This window comes from Vombatus ursinus, unplaced genomic scaffold (genome assembly GCF_900497805.2).
Source record: "Vombatus ursinus unplaced genomic scaffold, bare-nosed wombat genome assembly UNPS02014768.1, whole genome shotgun sequence".
Classification (NCBI taxonomy): domain Eukaryota; kingdom Metazoa; phylum Chordata; class Mammalia; order Diprotodontia; family Vombatidae; genus Vombatus; species Vombatus ursinus.
Window position 1 is genome coordinate 8,244,037 of NW_020954546.1, and position 25,562 is coordinate 8,269,598.

The following is a 25,562-nucleotide window of genomic DNA, read 5'->3' on the forward strand; positions in this document are numbered from 1 at the left end:
CCAGCACAGTGCTTGTTAAACTGAACTGAATGTGTGTCTATACAACCGTCTCCAAAGAACTGAAATTATGAAGAATTAGAAAAACAATACACACAACAAGGATGACAACAGCACAAACAGACAAAAGAATAACAAAGTATCAAAAACTGGATAATGCAAAATTATAATGGCCAAGCACGGCCTCAAAGAGATGGGGCAAGAAATATATTATGACACAGAGATTGTGTAAAAAAAAAAAAAAAAAAAAAAGAAGAAGCTACCACCAAACACTTACTTTAAAGAAAGAAAATGAGGAAGAGAAAAAGCAGCCAAAGTGATCTTTTTGCTCTAATTCTTCTTTCTTTAAAAAAAATATGTTATTGTTATTTGAGATGGCTCTGGGAGGCAGAGTGGAGGGTTACTGGGAAAAGTTTTGGTCATGTAAAAAATATCAATAAACTTTTATTAAGAAAGAGAGAATGAGACAGAGAAAGGGAAAGAAAGGAGAGAGAAGGAGAGGGCCAGAGAGGGAAGGGGAGAGAGAAAACAAGAGAGAAAGGAGAGAGAGGGAGAGGGACAGAGAGGAAAAGGGAGAAAGATGAGAGAGGGAGAGAGACAAAAAGGGAGGGAGGGAGAACAGAGAGAGACAGAGAAGGCCAGAGAGGGAAGGGGAGAGAGAAAGGAGACAGAAGGAGAGGGAGAAAAAACAAGAGAGAAAGGAGAGAGAGGGACAGGGACAGAGAGAGAAGAGGTGAGAAAAAGAGGTGACAGAAAGAAAGAAGGAAGGGAGAAAGGAAGGAAAGAAAGAGAAAGAGAAAAAGGAAGAAAGAATGATTGATAAGTAGATAAATAGATAGATAGATGAAGATGGGCCAAAGACTGGGATTGAAGGATTGCAGTCAAAACAACGCATGTGATGTTATCCGCACACCATGAAAACTACCTGAAGGGCCCTGCGTCTTTTGCCTCATTTGCATCTTCCAGAGATCCCCAGAATCTCAGCTTCTCAGAGGTGGGGAAGGGCCTCAGAAGCTACCTTCTGTATGGCCAACAACACTCTCAAAAGGACTAGTCTGACCAGACCACTATTCCACCCAAGACTGTCCACTGGCTTCCTCTTGCTTAGCATATCAAGTTCCTCATCATCTGGCTCCTTCCAGACTTGTTTAATATCGTGTCCCCCACATACTCGCTGCTTCAGCCAACGGCTCGCTCGTTATTCCCCAAGCTCTTCATGCCTTTGTACAGGACCTCTCCCACATCTGGAGTGCACTATCTCTTCTCCTCTCCATCTCAGAATTCTCAGCTTTCTTCAAGACTCAGCTCACCACTACTACCATTAACCCCGACCTGGGAGGGTTCTCTCAAGCTGGGAAAAGCTTGACAACCTGGGGTTGAGATGTACACACAACACCCCTTGAATTTTAATCTGCCTTACTGACATTTTCTCCATCACTTCCGTAAGTCTAAGACAAACAACAAAGCCATCAGCTGAGCTCTGACTCCCAGGGTTTGCCAATTTCCAAGGGATGAATGTTCACACTGGAATAGATCAGTTCTCTTCAGCTGGTATGAGCTGACTCCAGAAAACCGCTGGTTCTCTCACTTGCCAAGTTTTCTTGTATTCCCTTCTCTATTGACATTTTATTTCCTGTTCCCTCCCACCCACCCCCAGGACAACAAGCCTCTTGAGGCAGAAACTGTTGTCTTGAAGTTTGTTTGGTTTTTTGTCTTTGTATCTCCAACATCTCCTATTAAGGAGATACTTACGACGGGTGAGGGGGAAATAAAGTAAATGAATGGCACAGAGAGGTCCATGGGGCAGCACACGATGGGTATGAGCAAGCTGCAGTGTATACGGAATGAGACGCCATCAGGTCCACGTACGGTAGGAAGGGAAGATGAGCTGGTCCCATGAGAAAGGTGAGGGTGGCAGGTAAGCTGCCAGGGATCTCCACTGGTGTCCTTGTGGTGAAGGCCTCCAGCACACTGGGTGGACCCCCATGGAGAACTGATGGGAGGTGATGGCCCAAAGTCCCACAGGCACGGATGGACTGTGATCTCACTGTTGGCAACCAGACCCATGAGATCACACGGCTAATGCAGCACTTCAGATTGTGTCTGCGAGTACCACATCTACTCTGACCCCCTGCCCCTGAGAGCCCCTAAGAGGAGTACTGTACTGGAGATTAGGGAGAGGGAGAGAAGCATGCTAGCCCAAAGAAAAGGCTATTTGAGAACCAGCCAGTACAAGCAGAGGGACCGGGCAGAGAAGCATTCTCTTCACCCGATGGCTCAATCAACAAGCGCTCATTTCTCCCCCACAGCTGTTTTACTACTGAGCATGACAGAGCACAGAAAAAGCAGACCACTGAGCATTCCCCACACAAGCCTAAAATCTCTTTGCCGGTTGCAGTATTGAAGCCTTCTTAAAAATTACTGTTCTGCTTTCAAAGTTTCTAATGACAAAGGATGAGCCCATTTATTTCAGGGTAGAAGGCTCCTGGTGGGCAAACTCCCTCTACCAAGGTGGACAGGCGCTTGTTCTGTGACTTAATAACGGTAATGAGTTCCCTAGGACTCCACGAAGTTAAGGGGCTTGTCCAGAATCACAAGGACATTGCCTATTCTCCCAGACCTAGAACATACTCTTGTCTGGCCTCCACCTCTTAGAATTCCTTATTGTTGTTGTTTAGTCATTTCAGTCGCACCTGACTCTTCAGGGTCTCATCAGAACATTTTGCCATGTCCTTCTCCAGCTCATTTTACAGATAAGGAAACTGAAGCAAACAGGATGAAGGGACTTGCCCAGGGTCACACAACTAGTAAGCGTCTGAGGCCAGATTTGAACTCCTGAAGATGAGTCTTGGCCCAGTGCTCTGTGCACTATGACGCCCCCTTGCTGCCACTTAGAATTCCTAGTTGTCTTCAAGTCCGCCGAAGCATCACCTTCTTCACGCAGCCCTGCCCAATCCGAGAGCAGCTCCTGTTCTGCATGCCTGACCCTGACAGCGGCCAGCCCCTTTATGGAAAATTTACCGTGTATTTTCTGCATATATTTTTATACATATAATGGAAAACCAGCGCACCTACGTAACAACACAGATAACAGATGCTGCTGCTGGATCTTTAAAGGATCAAGAGTCTGTCATTTTGGAGAGTTGTTTACGTTGCTGAAGGTCAGACAGCGTAAGAAGAAATTAGTATCAAGAGAACTTCTTTCCTGAGGGAGCCATTGTAACTCTTATCTTGCAAGGAAACACGAAGGCAGTTTTGGACAAAAGACTTTAATTGCATCGTGAGAGAACGGAATGGTTGGACTATTGGTGTCAGGTGACTTTAGCTGTGATCTTCCTCAGAGCCAACAGATTTGAAATGATTATTTATGTCTTCCTTTTGTTTTCGGCTGTGCTGTTAATCAAGCACGCAGCCAGGAACCTTGATGTTTAGACGAGCCAAAGATATTAGGGGATTTCATGTATATGTAGAGAGAGATGAACAAAAATGTATGGGGAAAAGAGGCTTCTCCAACTCACAAACTGTATTTAACGCACTGAGGTAGGGGCTTGGAACTAACTGATTAATTACAGAGATGAAACAGTTTTAGTGATTTATGAAGACATTTCACAAAATATTCCATTACCTTAAAACCTAAGGTCAGGTTAACAATGGTCCAGTAGCAGGGCGGGTGCTTATCCCTACCTGAGTTATTTGGAAAGCAGAAGAACCTAAAATTCTGCTACATCTACATATGTATCTATGTCTTACCTGAAAGACTGTAAACTCCCTGAGGGCAAGTGCTACTCACTGTACTATACGGTGTAAGATGCTCTAAACTTATTTCTGCCAGAATGCTTTCCAGTTTCCCCAGTAATTCTTGTCAAATAAGGATTTCTCTCTCGGGGAATTTATGTTTTCAAGTTTATACTGGATAAACACTGGTTATTGAGTTCAATTATTTCTGATTCTTCTTTATCTAATTTGTCCCACTGCTCTGCTTTTCTATTTCTTAACCACTAACAAATGCAAATAAAAACAACTCTGAGGTTGCATTTCACACCCAGCAAACTGGCAAATTAACAAAAGGTGGGAATAGTCAGTGTCAGAGAGGTAGACTAATGCCTTAGTGATGGAGTTGTGAATTGCTCCAACCATTTTGGAAAGCAATTTGGAACTATTCATGGAGTGTGATGAAAATATCTATGCTCTTTGAAACAGTTTTTGCGCTGATACAAATATATCCCAAGGAAGTCAATTAACAAAAACAAAGGTCCAATATACATCAAAATGCATATTTCACGGTAGCAAAAAAAGATGAGAAACAAAATAGAGACCCATTGGTTAGGAATGGCTCGATTAATTATGTCGTTCATTAACAGAAGAAAGTCATGTGAACTTAGTGCAAAGTGAGATGAACAGAACTAGAGAAATTCTATATGCAACAAATATAACTATTTGAATGGAAAGAACAGCAAAATAAACAAATGCTTCAAAATTCCAATGACCAAGGTCGGCTCCAAATTAAAAACAGGATAATGCACCTGCCCCTTACATTTTTACAGACCATGAGTACGAAATACTACATATGAAGTTGGACTTTTTGATAGGAAAACTAACTTTGCTAAACTCTTTTTCTTCTTTGTTACAAAGAATGGCTCTTTATTACAAAAGAGTGAGGGAGATACAACAATAGAAGTAGTAGGTGGTATAAAAAAATCAAGAAAATATGTGGAGCTTTTTTTTTTTTAGAAAAAAGACATCATCAACTATACTCACATTATTCCTATGTTTTCATAACCATAAACTATTTCTAAAAATGGTCTACACAGGCATTAAGGATATACTTGATGAAAACATGAAAAGAGAATCAGAAAGCCTTCAGAGACGATTTTCTTCAGCAGTCCACATTTTTACCATCATGTAATTAACTAAAAATAAGATTTCCCACTCTATCTTCTTAGTGTTAACTTTTAAAAATAATTTTACTTGGTAGGAAAACCTTGAGCATCTCTCTTCAAACAAAATGTCTCCAAGATGCCATGACAACTGCAGCTTCGACTATGACGGGTTCACCGACAGAAAACCGACACCAAACAAAACACAAAACAAAGACACAAGTTCACTTAAGGTACTCACCAATATCACAGAGGCTGTCCTGCACAGTGGCCAAATGGAAAAAGGACTCCTCATTCATGGTGACATTCTCCAAACACCCCCATTCACAGGTGACATTGTATTAATTGCATTGCACCCTGGAACAAAACAAAGCCAATTCAATAAAATTTTTAATAATTCAAAAGATATCAGGTTAGCCATCCACACGGGAAAAGCAAAGTGGATGAATAACGTATGTTGCACATGACCCGTGAGAGTTCTCCTCAGTGATCAGAATCCTCCACTGAGGTGAGAAGGCATCGAAAGAGAGAGCTTGTTCACCCATGTGACCTAGCCCAAACAAATGCATGGCTAAAGGTAAGAAAAGGGAGGGCATCCTCATGAACCACATACAGTCTTCCCAGTGTCCACAAGCAGTTTGGAAACCCATTTCTCCTCCTGAACTTATAGATGAGAAGGCTCATCTATAGGGTAAAGAGCCCAGACTCTGTCTTTTTAGAGGTAAAAAAGGAGCAGAAAATAGTAACGCCCCTGATACCAATAGGATATGCCTTCTCATCCCCATTCCATAGCTATTAGGTGCTAGAAAGCCACTGTGGGTCCTGTGGTCTCAGCTTCTCTCCAGCAGTGTCACTGACAGGGGAGGCCACTGTCTACTAACCCGCCTAATGGGTGTGGGCCAACTTCACACTTCTCCATACTTCTGACCCCCTCTCCTATGTCCTGGACCCAAGAAATCAATCTCACAAGTACAGGACAGAGGAGGCATCAGACAGCAGTTTGTCTAAAAAAAAAAAACACGAAGGTTTAGTGGACTGTAAGCTCTACCAGGTAGAAAATGGCGGCTAAAAAAAAGCGAATACCACCTTGAGCATGAAGAGCCATAGCTTCCAAAGTAAGGACAAGATGGTCCTGCTGCACTCTGTTTGAGCTAGGCCACATCTGGAGTATTGGCTTTCATTCTGTTTTAGAAAACACACAGACAGCCTATAGAGCATTCAGAAGAAGGCAACTAGAATGACAAGGTGTGAGTCGATGCCGTGCGGGGAAGCGTGGCCTAAAGAAGAAAAGCCCGGGAGAGGGGGCAGAGCGTGATAATAGCCTGAAAGTCACAATTCCAAGAGGCTCGTGATGGAAAATGCTAACCACAGCCAGAGGAAGACCGTGGAGTCTGGCCGCAGAGCGAAGCAGACTGCTTTCTTCTTTCTTTTCTTCTTCCTCGTGGTTTTTCCCTCTCATTCTGATTCCTCTTTCACAACACAACTAATGTAAAAATCTATATGACTGTACATGCATAGCCTATATGAGATACGTCATCTTGGGGAGGGGGGCATAGAGGGAGGAGGGGAAATTCAGGACTCAAAATCTTACAAAAGTGAATGCTGAAAACTAAAAACAAACCTCTGTAATTGTCTTAAAGTACTTGAAGCGGCACAGGGGGCCGACTCAGACACTCATCATCCCCAAAGGCTTCAGTCTGGGTGTGAAGCTCCTAGCTGGGGCTGGCGTTGGAACACAGCGTGGAGTGTCAGTGGTCCTGTCCCTCGCCCAGGACCCTCCAGTCTGCACCACAGCTGTTCCAGAGCCCATTCTGACACCCTCTAAATTGAGTCCCACACAGAGCAAAGCTTTCTTTGTCTCACCTTGGTTCCAGCCCAGGTGAGAGACAAAGGCCCTCTCCAAAGAGGCCTAGCCCCTCTCCAGTCAAATTTCTATCGTCCCTCCCAAAGGCCCATTGGCTTACCCTCCTTTAGCTCTGGACTAACCCTTCTTACAACTTCTCCTTTGCCATATTCTGACAGCCCAGAATGTCACATTCAGAATATCCCCTTCTGGTTCCCTGGACCACTGGGCAGAGTTTGGTCCTAATACTACGCTGCTACAGAAGTGATGGGTGGAGACACAACCACAGACAAAATAAAATGGTCTGCCCTTTCAGAATCCGAGAACCGAAGCCAAGGCATGGCTGGTTCTAACAATCAGGAGAGGGGAACACTCTGCCACTATGGAAACGGTCACAATGGGGACTTTCTCCTTGACCTTTGTAACGAGGATCTGACATAAACACACTTAGAAAAGTCTCCCAGGACAGGATGCAGCAGAGCTCATGAACGCCACTGTCATGGCAACATGGCAACAAGCAGACAAAGAATGCTACGCTTGGAGCCAGGGGACCTCGGTCTGAATCACAGCTCTGCTAATGAATGACTCGCACCATCTTGGGTGCACTCTTTCTGGTCTGTGGGCTTCAGTGCGCTCATCTGTAGAAGGAGGGGGCTGGACCTTTAGGTGACCTCTAGTGCCTTCTGGAGCCAACAGCCCCTGACCCACCACCAAGCAGCAGGACTATAGCCAGGGCCATGAGAGGGACGGGGAGTTGCACACACTGATAGCGTGGCACTCTAGGCCACATCAAATGATCAGTGAGCTTACGGGTTCATGGGCTCGCGGACTTAGAATTATGAGAGATCTTAAAAGGGAATGCACTTCAACCTCTCCATTTTAAAAATTAAAAAACCAATGCCCAAAGAAGGGAAATGACTTACCCAAGATCACACAGGGATTAAGTCCCAGAGGCGGGATCTGAACCCAGGTCCTCTGACTCCAAATTCCATGCCCTTTCCACTCTACTACTAGGCTGCCTCTCCTTTCAAATTTAATTGAATGCTTTTGGCCACAGGCGTAACCGATGGGAGGAGGTGTCAGATGTTGGGAAAAGCATGAAATTAAAGAGCTTAGGTCCCAGGCCCAGCTCTACCGTAGCCTGCTATGATCTGTAGGGAGCACAGGGCCTGGCATCTGGAACACTCGAATTCAAATCCGGCCTCAGATGCTCAAGAGCTGTGTGAGCCTGGGCAAATCACTTGACTTCTATCTGCCTCAGTTTCCCAAACTGTAAAATGGGAATCATAATAACACCTACTTCACAGGGTTGTTGTGAGGACCAAATGAGATAATTTTGGAAAGCGTCTAGTTAGGGCAGTGCCTGGCACATAGTAGGCATTTAAATGAACGCTTCCTTTCTTCCTCTGACCCTCAGTTCCCTCATCTTCATTGGACTATAGGATCTCTAAGGTTCTTTCCAGCTCTAAATATTTGATAGTTTTGTGAAATACCTTTCAACCACAAGGGCCCCACATATACCAAAATACTTATAGCAGTACTTTTTGTGGAAAAAGGGAGAGAAGATATCTTATATAATAGCCTGATGAGGTGGGAAATCCTCTGGACTGAAGAAAGGAGACAAGTGAACTCTAATCCCAGCTGGGGCACCAGGAGACTGTGAGACCTTGGACAAGTCACTTCCTTTCTCTGAACCTCTGTTTCCCCAAATAAGGATGTTAAGTTCTATGTCTAAAACCCTCTCCAACAAGAAAAAGTCACATGTCAGCAATGAAAGAATGAGCGAGCGCGAGACAGGTTGGGGCTTGGTCACTGCCACAGCTTTACACTTCCTTTCACGTCCAGGCTCCTGGTGTGATGTGGGGCAGGACCTGTCCCTACACCTGCCCGTTTCTGAAAACCAGAGCTTTCTCCTTAGGAGAACGGGTGTAGCAAGTCAGAGTCCCCTTAAACCTGGCTCACTGTTGCCTGGGGATCGCATTCAGTCCTTTGGCCATTCAGGCTTCACTGGGAGCTGGGAAAATCCAACCTCCTGTCAAAAGAGTTTAAAAGGAAGAACAGAAAAACAGAAAGCCCCCTTGGGCATAATGCCACCTTTGCAAACTGACAGGCTAATTAAACCAAGGAAAAGCTTGGACTGAACCAGAAACCGTCTCCAAAATGTCACTGAAAGGTGCACCTGCTGCCCCTGCAAGCTGCCTAGCAGCCAGGCCAACAGAGGGAAAACTCCCCCACCATCAAATGGACTGAATTATGCTTAACTGTTAACTTGGTTAGTTGAGGGGGGGGGGGGGGCTGGAATAAGAAAAGGAAGGAGAGGAGTCCATGAACTGGAAAACTCCAACTTCCCACTTGATTTATTAGGAGAACTAACCCAAGAGGAAGGAGGCATGACTTCTAATCCACACATCGCCATCGAGTCACTGTGTGACTTTGGCCAAGCTGCTTCCCTTTCTAAGCCACATAACAGGATGGTGGGAGCCTTACCTTCCAACCATCAGGAGGCCTGGGACAGATGTGCCAGATTTAACTGGGCTCCACCAAGCTTGGCGCCACCACCCTCTGCCCGATGCGTCTCCGGAGCCAGCTTCACCTCTGCCTGCTGTAAAAGGAAACAAAACAAAACAAAAAAAAAAAAAAAAATGAGGCCACTTCAGAATGGAGGGAGGGCTCTGGGTACATTTCCTGGGACAGCAAAGCAAACACCAGCTCTCCCACCTGGTCCAGCTGCTTTCAAGCGAACAGCTTAAAACTGGGCCCCTCTCCTGCAGCTCTGTCTTCAACCCAGCACACCTGCCCACCCAGCTCATTCCCCAAGCCATAGACCGCCTTCCACACCATTCCCCCCTTTCCTCAGACCAGCGACCTCCTTCCACCCCATTCCCACTTCCCTCAGACCTCCTCCCCTCAGCACCACCCAAGCAATTTCTTAATGAAATATTCACAAAGAGAAAAGCTCTTTGCTAGCTTTGTAATCTTGCTATAACAAAAACAATTTCTTACAGATACAAAAACTACCATTTGCAAATAAATTAGCTTTGATCAACAACCAGGGTTTCATGTTCAAAAGAGGAATTTGCCTATAAGGGTTGATTGAAATAAAGCTGTCAGGCCAATGCATTCACATTCTGGTTCAGCTCTACTGTTCTTCAAAATTTGAAAACTGCAATGTCATTTCCTTAGGAACATAGATGGAAACCTAGAAGGGGCCCCTAAAGCCATATCCATAGGCTCACACCAGACTGGAAGACATCTCAGAGACCGTTGAGCCCAACCCCTTTATTTTACAGATGAGGAAACAGATTAAGTGACTTATCCAAGGTCACACAGGTAGCACGCCTTGGAGGCAGTTTCAATGGATCCACAGCACCAAACCATGCGGCTCCTTCTTCATTTTGTGGGACTTTTGTTTTTAGGAGATCTGCATGCCCATATGTTACCGCCTCAGGCCGCTGGGATACATCCAACAGAAACCAGTCTGGAAGTCAAGTGTTCTGACTTAAGAGCCAACATGGCTGATGTCCAGCCTGTGGCTCTGGGACCATAATCCTCAGAACAGATAAGGAAGGAAGGGAGGGAGGAAGGAAGGAAGGGAGGGAGGGAAGGGAAGGAAGGAGGGAGGGAAGGAAGGAAGGAAGGAAGGAAAGAAGAAAGGGAGGGAGGGAGGAAGGGAGGAAGGAAAGAAGAAAGGAAGGAAGGAAAGAAAGAAAGAAGAAAGGGAGGGAGGAAGAAAGGAAGGAAGGAACGGAGGGAGGGAAGGAAATAAGGGAGGAAGGAAGGGAGGAAGAAGGAAGGAAGGGAAAGAGGTAGGGAGGAAGGAAGCTGGCAGAGGAAGGGAAGAAAGGAAAGAAAAAATTTATTAACTGCTTAATAATAATACTCACACCAGGCATGATGCTGAGCACTAGCGATAGAACTGCACACACAAGCCAGAGACAGAAAGACAAAGGCACAGAGACATAGGGATGAGCAAAAAGACACAGCAATGCTCTGGACCCAGCAAAGGTGAACCCAGGCCACCAAAGGCAGGGGGGTGGGGGAACGGAAAAAGCTGCAGGAGGCAGCAGGTCCACGGGTGCTTTGCTCATTTCTATAATTAATGCTGACAAAAGTCCTGGCGCCAGCGTAACCAAGGCTGGAACGAAGAGAAGGAACCTGGGCTTGGGTGTCATCCCGAGCAGTGCAGGAGCCAAGTGGGCAGAGACCAGCAAGGACCCTGCTTGGATGCCGGGGGGCCCCGAGACAGACGCAACAGAACCACGGGAGGTGTAAGACAACACCCTTCCCCCGGGCCAGCGCCTGGGATGCCACCAGCATCTCACCCTCTAGAAAAACCTCCTGCTACTCAATCCTTTGGTCAGGCCTTTCTGCCATTCTACTCTGCTTTGAAGGGCTTGTATGCTTACAAAGGAAACTAGGTCTGGGTCTGGAAGGGACCTGTGAGGCCACCTAGTCCAAACTTTTCATTTTACAGATGAGGAAACTGAGGCCCAGGGAGGTGGTGACTTGCCCAAAGTCACATAGGTAGTAAAACTGCAGAGGTGGGATTTGAACGCAAGGTCTCTGACCCCAGAGCCATGGCTTTCTCCCTGTACCACCCCACCTCCACAGGACCAGGCTCGATGCCATTTATGTTCTATCTCCCTCAGAGCCAAATGCAGGCAGAAGGAAGGAAGGAAGACTTCCTATCAGACCCAGGCAGCCTGTGATGAATGTTTACTGCATGGTGCACGAAGACAGAGGCACCAGCCCGCGGTCACGGAGCGGCTCGGCCGGGCTGCCATCTTAACCTGGGAGTCAGCCGGATGTGCCAGCCTTGGCTCTGTATGAGCCCTCTCTCGACAACTCGGCCCCTACCAAATGTCAAGGCTTCTTGCTGCTGCCCGTGGAGGACGACAGCCCGGAGTTCCCCCACAAACCAGCAGCTTCCACACAAAACGAGCATCTAAGAAGCAGTCACTGAGCCCTCCCACGGCTCTGGAATCAGCACATCGAGCACCCCGCCTCAGAGGCTTACTGCCTCGGTGACCCCGGGCGAGTGCCTCCATCTCCCAACCTCGCTTTCCTGCTTTATAAAATGATTGGTTTGGACTGGAAGCTCTCAAGCCTTCCAGCTCTCACTCTGTGAGCCCATGAGTCACACCAGTTCGGCGGACCTCGGTCTCCTTCTCAGTAAAATGACAGGTTTGGACCAGATGGAGTCTGAGCACCCTTCCAGCGCTAGGGTTAGAACTGACCCCAAATGCAAGGTACGAGTTAAGACTCTGCCCTCCTCAAGCCAATGACTTTTCTGGGACACAGAAGGTGCACGCACACGTGCGCGTACACACACAGAGTAATGAACAATACAAAGACGACAGTTCAACACATCGGCGTTTGAGGGCAGAGGGATCTTGGAGACCCCTCAGCTCACTTGGGGCAAGCTGTCTCCACTCTGGACATGAGTCTTCCAGTTGACCTTGCTGGAAACGTCCGTGCACCACACATCTGATTTGTCAACCAATCCTCAGCGTCTCCTTCGGGGAACGTCAGAAATGGAGAAACAACCAGGCTGACCAGAGTAAAAACTGGTCCCCTTCCTGAAAAACAAATAACCTTTACTGCTTTGAGGAATTGCCTTGCTGTGGAGATGATGACATCCCTGGCATCTCCCACGTCAACTAGGAGTAATGGCAGGTTGGTGAAGCTGAGAGTAAAGTCCACCCCTGAAGACCTAGTCTAAGGAGCCATCAATGATCCTATCCTCCACTTTCTGACCCCTACAATGGCCTAAAGACCATCCCACCTAAGCTTCTAGAAACTTCCCTCCTCTTATCCTGAGATATCCTTGAGATTAGGGACTGTTTCACTTTTTGTCATTGTACCCCAGTGCCAGGACATAGTATGGGCTTAATAAATGCTCGTTGGTTGACTGATTAACCCCAAGTGCCAGGCAAACAAGCTGAGATTTTATCCTGGAAACAATAGGGAATCACAAGATTTTTGAGCAGAGGAATGACACGATTAGCCCTGTTCACTGGGAAGATTCATTCGGCAGCTCTGCTAAGCACAGATTGGAAAGGGAAGAAAGACCTGAAGCAAGAAAGTAAGGAAGCTCTTTTAAGAGTGTAGGTGAGGGACAGAAGAGACTGGATGGAGGTATGGTCCTTCCAGTGGAGATGAGACAGATGCAAGGATGTTGGATTACAAGAGTTCTTAAGTATTGTGGGGTCATGGACCCCTTTGGCATCAGTCTGGTGGGGCTTAGGGATGGACTCCTGTTCTCAAATGCATAAAATAAAATACACAGGATTACAAGAGAAACCAATCATATTTAAACAAAGATGTCATTCATTCATCTACAAAAAGAGAGTTTTTGACTAGATGACCTTAAACATACTTGAAACTCTGACGTTCTCTTCTAGGCCCTGACAACCAAGAATTTCTCACGCAAAATGCCTGTTTCCAGAGCTCCTTCCACTCTCCCAGAGTGCCTTTCACTAGTTTCTCCTAATAGACAGCTCACGTTATCACAGTAAGTTGGAATACACTGAAGGGAAAGTTTCATGTTCCCTTGAGGAGCACAGAAGTCTATCCACCAACTCTGTGTGTGTGTGTGTGTGTGTGTGTATAGGTACATACACATACACACAAAAATAATTATAATTACAACAGTATCTGGAAAACATGAGAGAGAGGAAGGAAGCAAATACAAGTAACCCCCCCAAAAAAATGCTCCAAATCTCAAATAAGAAAAATACTAATGAAAACAATTCTGAGATTTCACCTCATACCCCTTAAATTCAAATTGGCAAAGCTACTAAAAGACAGAGAAAGTCCATGGTGGAGAGGCTGTAGGAAGACAGGCACATCACCATTACTATCATTTTAGCAGCATTCTACCTTTGTCTAACCATTCTAGGGAAAAAATTTGGAATTGTCACTAAACTCTTCATACTCTCTGAACTTAAGAAAGCAAATGAAGAATGGAAAGTCGCATATACAGGCAAATATTTATAGCAATGGTTTTTGTGGTAGCAAAAACCAAGAAATGAAGATGCTGAGATGTCAGAATGACTTAATAAATCATAGCTTCTCTGAGCCTCAGTTTCCTCCAACATAAAATGAAATTGTCAGCATCAATGACCTCAAAGGTCCCTTCCCGCTCCAAGCTCTCCACCCCTCAAGCTTGATCTGGAAGAGGAGAAGAAAATTCACCTCCCTGCCTTCTTTGCAGAAGTTGGAGGCTATGAATGTACTGGTCAGACTTAGCTGATGTGCTAGTGAGCTTCGCGGAACTGCTTTCCCTCCCTGGTCAGCCTTCCCCTTTTGATTATTCTTTGTTACAAGGGCTGACACTCTGGGGAGGTAGGGGGTGGGGGACACAAGGAAACGATGGCCATGTGAAAATAAAATATACCAATAAAAGTGGAAATACAAATAAAATCTACACTCCTCTATGATCCTCCTTCGTTGTGTGATAAGAAACCACAAATATGAAGGACTGCAAGCAACAACATGGAAGTCTCCGGTGGAGTGATATAGAGGAAAGCCGATACAACCGAGAGGGCAGAAGGCCCTAGGGATGCCGATAAATGCAAGAAGACAGCAGTCAAAGCGGATGGCAATCCACTCAAGCAAATGGCCAGAGCCGGTCCCAGGTGACTGCCATTCAAACATACTGCCTTCCTCTCGATCAGGAAATTGGAAACTGTGAAATATTTATTGCATGTTTTATCAGCCAAATACCTACATCAAATGGTTGTATTTAAATACTTTTTAAGGGAAGATACCGTGGGTGGGGTGAAGGGAGTGGAGTTTATTGGCTCATAGATCACAGATTCGGAGCTGAAAGAACGTAATCCACCCCTTTATTTTTTACAGATGAGGAAACTGAGGCCAACAGAGGTCAAATAATCATAAAAGCATAGATTTAGGACTGAATGGAACCATCGAGTCCAATCCCTTCATTTTACAGATGAGGAAACTGAGGCACAAAATGCCCAGGGCCACACAGCTATAGAAAAACAAAAGTATCAATAAAATAGTATCATTATTTTATTAGTGTTAATACATAGTTTTTTTGATGAACCAGCTGCAACCATGGCAACCAGCATGAAGGAGATTCAGGGCAGGATGATCTGACAGGAAGAACTGGGCAACTCTCCCAATCTTTTTTCATCAACAAGGAGGGTAAAGGAGGGGGGGGAATCTTTGGGCCTCCAGCCCAGGTCAGGCAGCAATCATTCCCAGGTGAGGGAGGGAGAGGCACAAATCCAAGCAAGAATCCAGCAATCAGAATGATGCTCTTCAAGGAAGGGAGGGCTGGCATTCCTGTCTCTGGCAACCAAAGCCTCCCTGCGAATTTCACCTTCTCTCCTCCAATCTGGCCTGCCCTGGAACATCCTCTCCCTCCCTGCCATCACTCACCAGGCTGTCCCCGTCCATCCTCCCGCCCTCATCTCCTGGAACTCTCCCTTCCTCCAGCCAGACGGTTGGGTGGGGATTTCCACCTCCTCATGAAAAGGGCTAAGACTGACTCACCCTCCCCTACCTCCCCCACCCCACCCCCAGCTGGCTCTTCTTTGTAGACTGGTTTATTTGTTCTGACATGTGGACCGCTCTGCGGGTGCTTTTATAGCTGACTGTGAACCTCTAGGAGAGCGAGGGCTATGTCAATAAGACTAACCTCTCACATCTCAGGGTTTGATGCTTTCCAAAGCACTTTCCCAGCTCAGATAATACAACGGAAGAAGTCCCCGAGTACTGTTATCACCATTTTACAAGTGAGTAAAGGGAGGTTCACACACAGCAGATCAGCAGCAGTCAGGCCTAGCACCCCAGCCAGTCCTCCTCCCACAAACCCAGTGGCTCTCAAAGGGTGTGCCCCTATGTTTCTCTAGGTATGCCACAAATCAACCGGTTCTTACACTTGCAATCCCACAAGCATACCCAACCCTCCCACAAATAGTATGGATCTAAGACGTGGAATCACGAAATAATAATAACAATAATGATAATAATAACTAACAGTTACATAGCATGTGTCAGGCACTATGATAAGCCCTTTACAATCATTATTTTACTGGATCCTCACAACAACCCTGCGAGGTAAGGTACTATTATTATCCCCATTTTACAGATAAGGAAAGTGAGGCAAAGTGTCTTGCCCAGGGTCACACGGCTGATAAGTGTCTGAGGAGAGATTCCAATCCAAATCTTTCTGGCCCCAAATCCAACTCTCTAGCCATCACAGAACGCCACCTCTCTTGGCTAGTATTATTGCCTGGTGGTCTGGCAATCAAAGCTTCAGACTGCCCAGAACACAGCCAACTAAAGAAGCCTGGAGCAGTCACCGTGAGGCAATACAGAGAGAAGGCAGCTAAACCCAAGGGAACAGAAGCAACCAACAAGCATTTATTAAAGGTTTACTCCGGGCTAGCCACCCTGCTAAGTGCTGGGTACACAAAACAAAACTGAAGCAGTCTCTGCCCTCAGGGAGCATACAGTCTATCGACTGACACACAGTGGCAACATAGCGACAGACCCTGGGATCCTAGAATTCCATTTCAATGACTTTTCTGCAGCACGGTAGGCTCTTTTTCAGGGGGTGAGGGGATCAAATCCTTCTTCCACACTTCTTTTTCTTTGATTTTCACAGGAATGTAGGATTTCTGAATTGGAGGGGCCCTCAGAAATTAACCTGAGCCTGGGTGGAAATCCCTGATCCGACAGCCTGATAACCAGTCCCCCTCTGCTGCTGGAAGATTTCGGGGTGCCGGCACAGCACGCGGTACTTCCATAGGGAGCCGCCCGTTCTGGATTCTGACTGCTAATGGTTTTTCCCTCACATCATCCCCTCTACGACGCAAAACCATTTCTCGTTTTCCTGCAGCCAAGCAGAATCAATTTAACCGTGTTCCTCATGACAGCCAGTTATCACATACTCCATTAGTCTTCTTTTCCAAAGGAGGAAAAGAAAACGATCAGCGATTCCTTCAAATGGTAGTTTCAAATCTTGGCACAGTGGAAACGGCAGTGGCTTTGGAGTCAAAGGAGTTGAGTTCAAATCCTGCCTCTCTCAGTTACTCCCTATGTGACCCTGGGCAGAGCACTTCACCTCTGAGGCCCTCAGAGGGGCCGGGCTAGATGACTTTGAAGGTTCCCTTCCAGCTTCAATCTTGATTACCTTCTCCAAGGTATGCTAAAATCTGTCAATATCCTCCCTACAACGTATCACCCAGAACTCGACACAGCAGGCTAGATGAGGTTGGCCTTTGGTACGGCAGTATTCTGATCAGGTCAGCAACCTCCACCTAAACACGTTGATTCCACAAATGCAACCTAAGGTCACGTGAGCTTTGGGGGCTGCCATGACAGTGTTGGCATATGACTATAACCCCTAGGTGATTTTTTCAGACAAACTTCTGTCTCACCCATCTTGCACTCGTGAAGCTAACTTCTTGGTTTGTTTTTTTGTTTGTTTGTTTTTTGGCTAGGCAATGACTTGCCCAGGGTCACACAGCTAGTGAGTGCTATGTATCTGAGGCTGGATTTGAACTCAGGTCCTCCTGACTCCAGGGACAGTGCTCTATCCACTGCACCTCCTACCTGCCCCGTGAAGTTAATTTCTTAAACCCAACTAGAAGACTACATTTATCCCTAGTCGCTTTCATCTTTTTAGACCCGGCCCATTTTCCTGGCCAGAGGTTCCGTTTTCCTCAACCATAGAATAGCTATAATCATCCTTACAGGGTTGTTGAGAGCAAAGGCCTTTGTGTGCCTTCTATAGAAAGAGGAATTATTATTTTATGAGGCATTCCCACTACCATGGCCCTTCCATCACTGGGGATGAGAAGACAGTGGTTAAGATGGTGATTTTGTTGGAATGTGGGTGGAACAGCACATGCCTGCCAGCAGCTTCTTGACTGGCTGGGAGGGAGTCTGGCTTGAAAAACTGTGAACAAGCTTAAGCATGGTATGGACTGCCCAAGTGGACAAGTCCCAGATTGTCCTGACTGGCCAGAAAGAAGGTAATGCAATGGGGCTCCAGTGGGCTCCTGTAACTGTAAAGAACACTTCAGAACCACAGAAAACTAGAGCCAGAAGGGACTCCGGAACAGTTTAGGAGAGCAGGATGCAACCTTAGAACAGAGGATGTCAGAGCTAACAAGGGTCTTAGAACAGAGGATGCTGGGATGGACTGTAGATCTTAGAATGTCCACCTAAAAGGACTCTTAGCACCTCGAATGTCAGAGCTGGAAGGGATCTTAAAACACAGACTGTGTTAGGACACTGAATGTCACAGGCAGAAAGAGACCTTTGGACAAAGAATATAGAACGTCACAGCTGAAGGACCACAGAACACAGACCCCGGCATCTCACGGCTGGGAGGAACTGTGGAGCACACATTATCCAAGTCAGCAGGCCTCTGGGATCATAGATTTAGAAGTAAAAAGGATATCAAGGAGTCAGCCAGCAATGCATTCCCTTCATTTTGCAGAACAGGAAACTACGGCCCAGAAAGATGAAGTCACTTGCCCCAGTGGTAGAAGTGGGATTCTAACTCAGAGCCTCAGTCTCCAAATCCCCTCATTCCCATCTGAGACGATGAGGCACCCTCCCCCGTGCCAAAGTGAATTACCTCACCTTGCCCAGGCAACATTTATCTCACCCTTTCATCTGCTCTGGCATCTTGATTTATCAATCATTCCTACTGTCCTTCTTCTTCAATCACCCCCTTAACTGGCTCCTTTCCCCTCTTCCAACAAACTAGTTCAGCCGCTGCCTTACCTGACGTCCCTTGACCTTGCTACCACCCTCAGATCAGACAGTGCAAACCTTTATCCTAGAGATGAAGGTAATGGGAACTCTACATCTTGCCCAAGGCTACACAGCCAGCTGTTCTCATTCCAAGCCCACTGCTCTGTCCACTGCACTACACAGCCTTCATCCAAATGTCAACGAGTATGATGACCCCTATCACGTGAACTGTGTATGTACATTAAAAAGTGTACTTCAAGGAAACCCTGCTCCTTCTGGACTGAACCCTGGGTTTTTAAAAAGAAGAAGCTGTTGCTCTATTCCTAATAACTGTAGGAATTACAGGTAGAAAAGCCTTTTGCCGAGAAGAAGCAGCAAGCACCTACTATGTGCCAGGGACAAAAACAAGGTCTGCCCACAGGGAGCTTACTCTTAAAGGTTAGCTTCTCCAGAGGCCACAAACATGGGCATGAATTGGGAAATATTTAACAAAATGAATAAAAAACACAATAGAACACAGACAACATTAATATGTGATTTTCTAAGTCAATTCAAGGCCCAAAGGACTGCTATGTATTTTAGTGACCCCCATTTCTATTTGAGTATGACACCCCTGACCTAGTCGAACCCCCTCTTTTTACGAAGGTCAGCTGCAGTCCAGGAAACTTAACTTCCTGAGTTCAAATCTGACCTCAGGCACTTACGAGCTGTGTGACCCTGGGCAAGTCACTTAACCTTGTCTGCCTCAGTTTCCTCATCTGGAGAAGGAAATAGCAAATCGCTCCAGTATCTTTGCCAAGAAAACCCCAAATGGGGTCAAGGAAGGTTAGATACGACTGCAAATCAAAACAACCACCTTTTTTCACAAAGGAAACTGAGGTAAAGTCGGTTGGTCAACAGTTACAACGTGCCACGCCTTAGAAGGGGACATAAGAAAGAAACGTTGTGACGACAGATGAGCTGGGGAGGGCGAGTGCCAGTGAGGAGCCCAGCGTGACTTGTCCAAGGTCACAATACTGATCGGGCTAAGCTCCAAAGCCAGGGATCCTAACTCCAAATGCCACTGCGTCCCACCATTTCTACCCTGCTGCCAAGCTAGAATAACAGCAAAAAGAACAACGTAATACTTCATGGTTTTAAAAGGTCACCACCAGAGATACCACCACTGCTCCTTAACAACATGAAGGTGGGAGAGAATGAGGGGGGAGTAGCCAGTCTAAGCATTCTCATCTCCCTTTCACCAAAGACAGAGCTGAGGCCCAGAGACATGAAGTGACTTATCCTCACACAAAGGCCGAGCCAGAACTGGACGGATAACCCAGGTTTCCTGACAATCAGAGCTGTCCGAGGTTAGAATGGGCCGCCTCCAGAAGTAGTGAGTTCCCCCTGATTGGAGCTACTCAAGAAATGGTTGAATGGCCATGGTCAGATATACTCATTCCTGTGATGCAGGAAATGAAACCATGGCATTCTTAGGCATTGGGTTAGGGAAAGGTTTAAATTAAGGAAAACAATCAGCTGTCCTGTTTTAATTAAAAATTAGAAATTCCTACCTAGTAACCATGACAAGGTCAAATCAAGCAATGTTACAGTTAAAAAAAGCCCTTAGGGATCTTTGACTCCAACCCCCTCATTTTACAGATAAGGAAACCCACAGATGTTAAGTGATTTGCCAAAGTGATTTGCCACACAGGTTAAGTCAGTGACAAAGGCAGGTGTCAATATAAAATCACTGCTTTATAGGGGTTTGCTTTGTTTTTTGTTTTTTTTTTTACTAAAAGTTTCAGAAATAAATTCCCAAAGGGAAATTTTCTGAGCAACAGCTATTCCTCCTGTTTAAATATGCCCCAGAAAACGACTGTGCTGGGCATCTCTCTCGCCAATATTGGAGAATTCTGCTGGGTTCATTACCAGCCTATTACCTAGTACTCACAACTTCTATCAACCACCTCTTCTGTTCCTCATGGAAAGTCTGCATCTGTTATCAATAAACAAGCATTACTATGCTAACAATGATTTCTTTTTTTCTGGCCAAAAAATACACCCTTTATCTATGTTGTAAAATTGACAAGTGTCGTTGATGGCCTTTGTTTTTTATATCTATCAATCACTTCCCAATAAATGACAGCGTCAGCAGCTCCCATGGGTTCCATCCTCATCTCTAAGCAGATGACTCCCAGATCTACACACCCAACCCCAGTCTCTCTCCTGAGCTTCAGTCCTGTCTCACCACTTGCCTATTGGACATTTCAAACTCGATGTCCCGGACCCATCTCAAAATCCGACACCCCCAAAACTGATCTCACTATCTTTCTCCCGAAACCGCTCCCTCTTCCAAACTTCCCTGTTTCTGTCAAAGGCACCTCCATCTCTGTGGTGCCCACAATGTCAGTAGTACGCTGGATTCCTCACCTCACCCATCAGCTGACAAATCTTGATTTTCCCACCTTCCCCCCTCCTTTGCACTCACACCGTTACCACCTTAGTTCAGGCCCCGTCACCCCTCACTTAGATTATTGCAACAACCTTCTAATTAAGTTCCCTGACTCACTCCGCCCTGTCCTACACAATACCGCCAGAGCAACTGTCCTTAAGTAAAGATGTGAGCGTGGGACTCCTCTAGTCAATGTACCAGGCACCCTGCTAGGAGCAAAGGAGACAAGAGCACAACAGCCCCTGCCCTCAAAGAGCTTACAATCTAAGATGATTTGGCGGACTAAGGGTACTAGGAGCTAGAAGAAAGGCTCCATGAAGAAGGTGTAGGAGTGGTTGGCCATCTTCTCCAGATCACTTTACAGATGAGGAAACTGAGGCAAACAGTTGCGTGACTTGTCCAGGAACACACGGCTAGCAAGTATCTGAGGCTGGATTTGAACGCAGGTCTTCCTGAATCGAAGCCTGGCACTTTATCCACTGTGCCACCTAGTGAGCCAACTGCATTCACCCACCATTTGAAAAGATATTTATTAAAATAAAATAAAGAGATTCATCTTCTGGGTGGAAGGCAGAGGAGAGGCAAAAGTAAGATAATTAAATGAGGATATTACTGAGAAATGCTTCTCCCTTTTCTGGCTGTTTACATATTGTTTACCCCCCAATAGATGGTAAGCTCCTTGAGGGCAGGTCCTATTTCATTTCTGTCTTTATACCCCAAGTGCCTTTAACTAGTGCTTGCTGAATAAATGACTGAATTAATAAAAGAATTAATAGCTCAACAGGACACAACATGTCTCCAGGAATCACAGAATGTCCTCTAGCACCACTCCTGTAAGGCCAAAGGAGGACTACTTTTCCTCGCTGAGTTTATGAGTGCCAAGCTCAAAACCCACGTTAAAGGAATAAGTGTGCTGTATACTTTTGTATCACTACAAAAAACATACAGTCAGTGCTGTATACAGTTTGTTTAATTCTTTTAAAGGAGATACAACAGTGAATAGAACTCTGGCCTCGGAGTCAGGAGGACCTGAGTTCAAATCCAGTCTCAGACACTTAACACTTACTAACTGTGTGACCCTGGGCAAGTTACTTAACCCCGATGGCCTCACCAAAAAAAAAGAAAAAAAGTATTGGAGATAAGAACAGAACACTAACTCATAGAAGGATTCTCCATTCAACAGGAATTGCTGGTAAAAGTGGAAAGCAGTTTCACAGAAAATAAGTATACATTAGCGTTTTATACCACCTACCACAAGAAGTAGCCTAAATTTAACAACTGCAGCACATTTTTTTAAATGAGAAAAGAATAGAAGGAGGTACCTTTCTCAACTATGTATGACTAGGGGGAGAATTAACAAACAAGAAAAGGATAAGAGAAACCACAAAAGTCAAAATTGACCATTTAAATGATATAAAAGTAAAAAACTTCTGCATAAACAAAAACAACGCAACTAGTAATGAGAAGAAAATCTGCCAAATGAAGAAGAAATATTTGTATCAAATATCTGACAAAAATATGTTATCTATGATACCTAAGGAATTAACACAAATATAGAAGACCGAAAGCCACCCCCTCAATTGTCAAATGATATGAATGACTTTCAAAAGATCAAATTGAAGCAATAATCATATGCAAAATGCTGCAAATTTCTGCTAAAAGAAATACAAATTAAAACCGAAGTCTCACCTCCTACCCAATAAATTTGCAAAGATGATAAAGGACAGGAATAATCAATGTTGGAGAGGCTGGGGGAAGACAAGCAAATTAATATACTATTAGTGTAACTACGAATTCACTTAACTATTCTGGGAAATGTTCATCATTTCGTGGGGAAAAAACATCACTAAAATTCGCTGTTCTTACGTTTCAGCTCAGTGATCCCACTACCGGCTCTGCCCTCAAGGTTATAAGTGACAGAAAGAAAGGCCCTAACTCCAGAGCTAAAAGGGACTTCAGCCCTTTCGTTTTACAGAGAAGGCGTCTCAGGAGGCTTGAAGGAGTTGATGACCTGTCCACGTTCACACAGACAGTGCCGAGCAGATCCTCTGGCTGCGAATCTAGGACTTTTTCTATCTACACCACGTTGCACTGTGCTTGCAACATTTTTTTCTTTTTTCTTTTTTACAATCAAATGTATTTTTTTTTAAGACAGATGGTGGCATAGCAGACGGAGTGCTAGCCTTGGATTATGGAAGACTGGAGTTCAAATTCTGCCTTAGATGCGAAGCCTCAACTTCCTCAGCTGTAAAATGGGAAGGATAGCAGCACCTACTACCCAGGGTTGTTGTGAGAATCAAATGAGACATCTGTAAAGCACATACAGTGCCTGCCACAGTGGGTGCTATATAAATGCTGGCTAGATTTTTCAATGGACATTCTTTTGATGCCAATAAATGACAATCCCTCAACACCGTGGAGATGAACTCTTCCTTTAGTAAAAAGCCTTTTCCTGTTCTCCTTATAGCTAGTGCCTTCCCACAGAGACCATCTCCAGCTGGTTCTGTCAATAGCATGTTTGTACCTAATGTCTCCCGAGTTAGACCGGGAGCTCCTTGGGGGCAGGGAATGTTTTTGCCTTTCTTTTCAGCCCCAGCACTTAACAGAGTGCTCGGCACACAGTAGGTACTTAACAAGTGCTTTTTTACTTTGCCCCCTGGTAGAAAAGAAAAATGGTAAAAGGCACAGCACCCTCAAAGGTCTCTTCCGGTTTTAAATCAATGATCCTATGAACAGAACATCCTACTTCTGAGACTTAGGAAGTCAGGAAACTTTCAAAGTTGAATGCTTTTTTTCATTAACATAAAGTGAATTTATGAAACATCTGACTTTCCTCTGTTGATACTGAAAAACCCGTCCAGGAATAACAGGTCAAGTTTATATTGAGCTCGACTTCTTACAAAGCCCCTTTCCCACAACCCTTTGTGATAGAGCAAGAATGATTATCCTCATTTCTCTGGATGGGAAAACTGAGGAACTGAGACATTACTTTCTACCCAGTGAACTCTAGTCAGCTGTAAAGTCAGAAGACCCGAGTTCAAATCCTACCTCTGATGCTTACTACCTGGGTGACCTTGGGCAAGTCACTTAACCTCCCTGGGCCTCAGTTTCCTCATCGGTAAAATTAAGAAACTGGACTTGATGGACTCCAAGGTTACTTCCAACTCTAGATTTGTGGTCTTACAGATCACTTAACTTCTCTGGGTCTGTTTCCTCATCTGTAAAATGGGGATGGGAGTTGGACGACGTAGCCTCTGAGGTCCCAGCTCGAGAGATATGACACCTACAGTAAGACAGCCAGGACACACTCTCCAGGCTCCTGCCTCCCAGCCCTGCATACCTCGTTCTGTAGCACAGCCTCCACCTGAAGCCCGACAGCCAGGGAACGGCGGAACGAGTCGTGGGGTGTGTGTGATGGAATATGGTTGTGCCGTAAGAAACGACGAGCAGGATGGCTTCGGGAAAGCCCGGGACGACTTGGAAGAACTGATGCAAAGCGAGGCAAACAGAAACAGAGAACACTGTACACTGACGGTAGTAGTGCAAGGAGGACCAAGTATGCAAGACTCAGCTGCTCTGACCAAGACCACGCCCCAAGATAACTTCATCGGACCCAGGAAGAGTGAGAACTGATAAGCTAAGGGCAGACTGAACCGTATTTTTCTTGGTTTTTTTTCTGTTTTCTTTTGTAAAATGGCTAATATAGAAATACGTTTTGCATGATTCAGATTGCTTGCCTTCTCAAAAGGTGGGGGAGGGAGAGAATTTGAAACTCAAATTTTTTTTCAAATGAATGTTAAAAAATTTTAATGTAATTGAGAAATATTTAATGAAAATAAAAATATATTTAAGAAAGGAAGTGGAGGGAAGGAAAGGGGAGGAACATAGGAAGGAGAGAGGGAGGGAAGGAGAGAGGGAGGGAAGGAGGGAGGGAGGGAAGAAGAGAAGGAGAGAGGGAGGGAAGGAAGGAGGGAGGGAGGGAAGGAAGGAGGGAGGGAGGGAAAGAAAGAGGGAAGGAAGGACAGAAAGAAAGAAAGTAGGTCTTCCCCTGGAAAGTGCTCACTGAACGGCTTCACAACACATGAGAGGTCAGGTGGCCCAGGGTAGAGGGGGTGGGAAAATCAGAGCAGGCACCTGGGCTTCCAAAGAGTTGGCAGAAACGTGGAAAAAAAAAAAACCAAAAAGAGGCTTTCTACTTAAAGGGCATGCCCCTGAATGAGCTCAAAGTGACCTTCACAGGGACTGAGCTTTAAAAATAGCCCCCAGGGAATGTAAAGGAGGACAAGGAGCAGCCACCCACCTAGACAGGCAAGCCTCAAAGTGTGCACATATTCAGAGACCAAGGCGGGGTGGCCGGGGGGAATGTATTTGTATTCTCTTTCAGAAAACACACTGCACTCACAGGACCTGGAGCAAGAGCTCAGCTGTGTGACCTGAGGCAAACCACTTTCCCTATAAAATGAAGGCACTGCACTCAGTGACCTCCGAGTTCCCTTCCCGCCAGACCTCAGGTTCATTGTCTGAAAACCAGGGTGTTGGACAGGCCCCATGGCAAGAGTACCGACTCTAAAGTGTCAGGACCTGGGTTCAAAGCATACCTCTAATGCTTATCACCTGTGTGACCCTGGTCAGGTCACTGAAACCCCCTGGGCTGTTGTTTCCTTCTATG

The 25,562-nt window shown here is 45.6% G+C and overlaps 1 protein-coding gene across 7 annotated transcripts in view; it reads right to left on the bottom strand.

The window, feature by feature from the left end:
* ST6GAL1 (ST6 beta-galactoside alpha-2,6-sialyltransferase 1) overlaps positions 1 to 25,562 on the bottom strand; it is a 113,643-nt gene that overhangs the window by 82,945 nt on the left and 5,136 nt on the right. For 4 of the 7 annotated variants that reach the window (XM_027862055.1, XM_027862054.1, XM_027862052.1 and 1 more), the window contains exons 2-4: positions 12,131 to 12,296; positions 9,205 to 9,319; positions 5,116 to 5,231 (exon numbers count right to left, since the gene is read on the bottom strand). In XM_027862055.1, coding sequence (XP_027717856.1) covers positions 5,116 to 5,173 — 58 coding nt within the window. In that variant the 5' untranslated portion in view covers positions 5,174 to 5,231; positions 9,205 to 9,319; positions 12,131 to 12,296. Of the gene's footprint in view, positions 1 to 5,115; positions 5,232 to 9,204; positions 9,320 to 12,130; positions 12,297 to 24,233; positions 24,380 to 25,562 lie in introns of those variants that run through there. The other 3 variants (XM_027862053.1, XM_027862056.1, XM_027862057.1) reach the window with 3 other exon arrangements.